General features: G+C 38.7%; 2 protein-coding genes across 2 annotated transcripts in view; one reads left to right on the top strand and one right to left on the bottom strand.

The window, feature by feature from the left end:
• Positions 1–5000, bottom strand: part of LOC135201325 (transcription factor Zelda-like) — a 66963-nt gene that overhangs the window by 40616 nt on the left and 21347 nt on the right. The window lies entirely within an intron of this gene.
• Positions 1–5000, top strand: part of LOC135201173 (uncharacterized) — a 36120-nt gene that overhangs the window by 29147 nt on the left and 1973 nt on the right. The window contains exon 15 of the mRNA XM_064230050.1: positions 4067–4146. Within this exon, the coding sequence (XP_064086120.1) occupies positions 4067–4146 (80 nt within the window). The remainder of the gene's footprint in view (positions 1–4066; positions 4147–5000) is intronic.

The raw sequence follows: 5000 nt of genomic DNA, 5'->3' as shown, positions 1-5000 counted from the left end.
GAGAGAGAGAGGAAATGTTTTTGCACGTCGACCTCCCATTGCATTTAATCAATCGAATATTCAACCGTATGAAATCTAAGCGTTAGAAATCGTAAAAAACTTTACAAAACGGGTTTTAGCATTCTGGTAAAACACGCTGATAAATCCATTTATGCCAAACACCTTTGATAAAAAATCAACACCGCATAAAAGAGCATCAACTTTATTTATCAGAAAAAAAAGATTGAAAAATAAAACCAGTGCCGGAGCTAGGTAGACCTCAATCACGGGGGAGACTTAGAAAATATTAATTTTAAAATGTGACCGGGTAAAAAAAAGGGGGGGAGGGGGAGGGGGGAATATATCAATCGTCGCTCTTATTTACCATCAATTACCACATCAAAGGACGTAGTAATGGATGCTCTTTTTTATTTATTTATTTTTTTTTTTTTTTTTTACCGTGACATTAGTGGTTATATTTAGGTATGCGAACTTCCTACCCGAAATGGAGGCGTTTCGTATCCAACTTCGCCCCTAATTTTTTTTTTTTTTTTTTTTTTTAGCTGCAGTCAGCGCGGAACAATAAGAATGTATTTCTGGTAATCAGAAATTTATTTTCGATATAACTGGTTCGGATCCCACAATAAACTGTAGGTCTCTTTGCTAAGTAACCAATTGGTTCCTAGAAACGTAAATAATAATCTAATCCTTCGGGCCAGCCCTAGGAGAGCTGTTAATCAGCGCAGTGGTCTGGTTAAACTAAGAGATACTTACCTTTTTTTCTATTTTTTTTCTTAATGAGATGTTAACTTTAATCGCATCTGCAACAATGGATGATTGATCGTCATATTTTCGCAATTCAAATTGCACATACGTTTGGCTAATTTGGAAGAGACGTTAAAGATAATACCGTCAATATTCCTCCTTACTGTCTGTTCTTGAACGCTGAATGAAAGGAGGAAGACTTCAAAGAGAATTGAATCTCTAGACGTTGCTATTTTCGGACGCATGATGTGGGTCCACTTTTAAAAAAACATAAAAATAAAAATAAAACAACTCCACTTCCAGCAAAAATGCATCCCAGCTGCAGGATGCATTGAATGCAGCGAATAACCAAATCACGGCGTCGTTCTTCCCGTCAGACCTCACATGTTGATTGAGCGAATTGCATCAATGAGATCCAGCAACCGCTGATTTAGGGACCTCGAAGAATCGCGCACAGAGGTAGAAGATTCTCAGTGGAAGATTCTTCTTTTTCAGTAGAGGGGAAGGAGGGAATCACCGTCATCATCATCATCAGGAGGAGGAGGAGGAGGAGGAGGAGGAGGAGGAGGAGGAGGAGGAGGAGGGGAGGATAAATGAGGAAGGAAGAAAGAAGAAGACGTAAACAGAATATGCAAGGCGACAAACATCGTGAGAGATACATCAAAGGACATTCACAGAGACCCCCAAAAAAGTTCTTCGAATATACGCAAGCATACAGACAAGTGTTTACCCAAAAAAAGAAAGTACACACACACAAACTATGAAAAAGTGACGTTTTGAAGAGGTAGAAAAAATCACAAGAGCATAGAAATACTGTCTACAAAAAAAAAAAAAAAAAATAAAAAAAAAAAAAACGTAAAAAAAAAAACTTTTAAAAAATTGAAGCTCTGAAAGGAGATAAGAAGAAATCACATAAAAAATTTACATAAAAAAGTCGTTCTGAAGGAATGAAAAAAATCACATCAAACGCAAAGTAACCCAGAGCAAAAGAAGTAGCCAGGAATATTCACGTAGACCCATTCCATTTTTATATTTGTTAAGAGTTGATAAAACTCTGAACAGCATAATGTACAATGATTTTCAGTCATAGTCATAGTCATTGTGACTTCACATTTCTTCTCAAAAATTAGTTTTTTTTTTTAAATAAATCAAATAATGTTTAACTTCAGTTCCATCCGCTGCTGAGATTCGACATCAGTGTCTGACCTATCCAATTTTATGTTCTCTATCATTTTCAGTGATTAACTTCATACTCTCGGTGGCATGGGATTATATCTAGGCTTTGTTTGATTAGAATTTTTCATGAAAACTCCCCCCCCCCCCCCCCCCCCTCCCCCCCCCCCCCCCCCCCCACTGAACTCATTAGGGAGTAATCCTTTACGATCGTATTTTCAATTATTATATTTTCAATATACAAAATCTGCAGCGTTTTAAACAGGATTCTCTCACACTTGAAATGAACACTAACGAATTGAATATAGTTTTTAGGACAAAAGGCCAAGCACTGGGACCTATGGGGTCATTCAGCGCTGAAACGAAAATTGAGAGTAGAAGATTTGAAAGGTGTAACAGGAGAAAACCTCAAAGAAGCTGGACTATAAATCAATTGTTAGGAGAGGATGGAAAGTAAGATGGAAGAAAGAGAATATGAAAGGAGGTACAGTCGAAGTAATACAAGGGGGTGGCAGCTAGGGGTCGAAGGGACGCTGCAAAGAACCTTAAGTCATGCCTACAGTGCACCACATGAAGGTGCGTTGGCGGCACAATCCTCCTACAGGGATGAACACTGTTACTGTTACGTACGAGGCAGTAAAATATGAATATTTTGATTCTTGTGATATTCATAAAGTGCTATGTATATCCACCGAGTAACATTATCGTCTCCAATTGATTTATCTTTATTCAGCGACGACATTCCTCGTTATCATGAAATATACCTTCTGACATTTCGTTAAGGGTTCCGTCTTGTTCTTGATCACGCTTGCTGTTTTTGTCATGAATCTCTCTAATTAATGATTCCTTACCTGTCAGAGGGAGGATTTTTAGTGATATAATTCACGACAGGGCTCATTAACATACTCCGCATATTTCACTGTGCAAAACTTTTCCACTCGGGCACAAATTCTTCTCAAATATGTTGCCACAATGAACACATTTATGGAACGTTTTGGTTATACGTAATCCTTAACAAACTACACTCCTTTTCCTCTCTCTCCTGAATACTTTGTCAAAAAACGCTTATCAAAAAACACTTTGTCAAAAAACACTGTCAAAAAACCTCTCTCTTTCTTGATTCTCTTTCGGAAATGGTTCATTATTGAAAAACAAAAGACAGTAGCCACCCCCAACCCCTAAAATTTTTTTTTAAAAGGCATGATCCAACCTCCAGCTTCCTCGAGACGCGTGCTAAAATTATAAATAATTTTCTGTTACTGCTTTTTACATTTTCATTCAAATAAATAAAGCTTTAATATCCTATCCTTAAATTCCTGTATCTTTAACTCAACGCGAAACGCCTTTTTCAGACCTTTAAAGGCTCTTCCGTAGATCTTTCCTACCCTCAGACAACAACAACAACAGCAAAGTAGTTTGTAGGCTTACTCCCCGATAAGCGAAAACCCCGTCTTCATATGCCGGATGCAAAGCTGCAGATACGTTGAGCAGTAAAAGACAAAGTGCCTACGACGGAAAGAGTTTTACGTCCCCTATAAAATCTGGGGAAAGTAGAATCCTTTCATGGCTAATAACAATCGTTAAGTACCCTCCGGGCTATATTCTCTCTCTCTCTCTCTCTCTCTCTCTCTCTCTCTCTCTCTCTCTCATTTAGTTCCCGTTGTCTGTCTCTCTCTCTCTTTTCTCCCGCTCGTTTTAATCTTTATTTCACAATTTGTCTTTCACTCCCCTTTTACGGTATTTTTTTTCTATGCTGTCACTACTTTTAATAGCTATTTAAAAATTTTCTTCCACATTTTTTAACTGTTATTCACTAATTCTAGCACTAATATTTATTAATATTTCCAGTTTTTACCATAATTTTCCAGTTATTTTCTGTTTTTCTTTTTACTCCTATACAACCTTGACCAATTATTTCCCACATTTGCTACTCCTTTTACAATTATTTCCCACATTTGCTTCTCATTTTAAAATTATGTCCCACATTTACTACTCCTTTCATAATTATTTCACATATTTACTTCATTTTTTACTATTATTTACCAAATTTGCTACTCATTTTACAATTATTTCCCACAACTGCGGCTCTTGCAATTATTTCCTCACATTCACCACTCCTTTTACGATCATTCTTCGTGTTTTCCCACAGTTTTAAAGTCATCTCGTTCTACGTCCATTCCTCCTAACATAATCATTCTCCGATTTTATTCCTCTAATCTAACAGGTAAAGTAAGGATCCTTCGCCTGAGGCATCTCTTAATCCGAAGAGCAAACAGTGCCTTCACATTGTGCTCACGATCCAACGAAGGACATCAAGGCGCTTCCAGGAGCGATAAATAATATGGCGAGCGTTGTCTCTGTAATGAAGACAAAAGGCTTTTAAACATGGCCGTTAACAACCCCCCCCCCCCCCACCCCGACCCAAGAAATGAAATGCAAATACGTATATATCTCCTTAACGGCCAATTGCATCTCGGGAGGGAGAGAGACAGAGAGACAGAGAGGGGTAGAGAGAATATGCTTATACAGATATCTCTTGTACAAGACAAGGAGTCTGAGAGAGAGAGAGAGAGAGAGAAAATATACCGGTACAAATATCTCTTCTACTAGACAAGGAGAATATGCTGATGCAGAAAATCCTCTTCTACAAAGGACAAGGAGTCTGAGAGAGAGGAGGAAGAGGAAAGAGAGGAGGAGAGAGGAGAGGAGATGAGAAGAGGATGCTTATGCAAATATCTATTTTATAAGAAAATGAGTCTGAGAGAGAGAGAGAGAGAGAGAGAGAGAGAGAGAGAGAGAGAGAGAGAATATGCTTACACAGATATCTCTTCTACAAGACAAGGAGTCTGAAGAGAGAAGAGAAGAAGAGAGAGAGAGAGAGAGAGAGAGCGAGGAAGAGGGGAAGAGCCAGCAATCCCCAGCCACTGGAGATTACTCGGGAAGGAGACAGAACACCCCCACCCCCCCTTCCCCGATACCACCTCACCCCCTCGGTCGACTTAGGCCAGGCGTAATGGTCTTCAAACACAAAAGGATGTGTACATGGAGCGTCACTTATTGGAGATAAATGCGTGTGCGTCAAT

Source organism: Macrobrachium nipponense, chromosome 28 (genome assembly GCF_015104395.2).
Source record: "Macrobrachium nipponense isolate FS-2020 chromosome 28, ASM1510439v2, whole genome shotgun sequence".
Lineage (NCBI taxonomy): Eukaryota > Metazoa > Arthropoda > Malacostraca > Decapoda > Palaemonidae > Macrobrachium > Macrobrachium nipponense.
The sequence above is the reverse complement of the archived record's forward strand: the minus strand, read 5'-3'. Positions and strand labels throughout refer to the sequence as shown.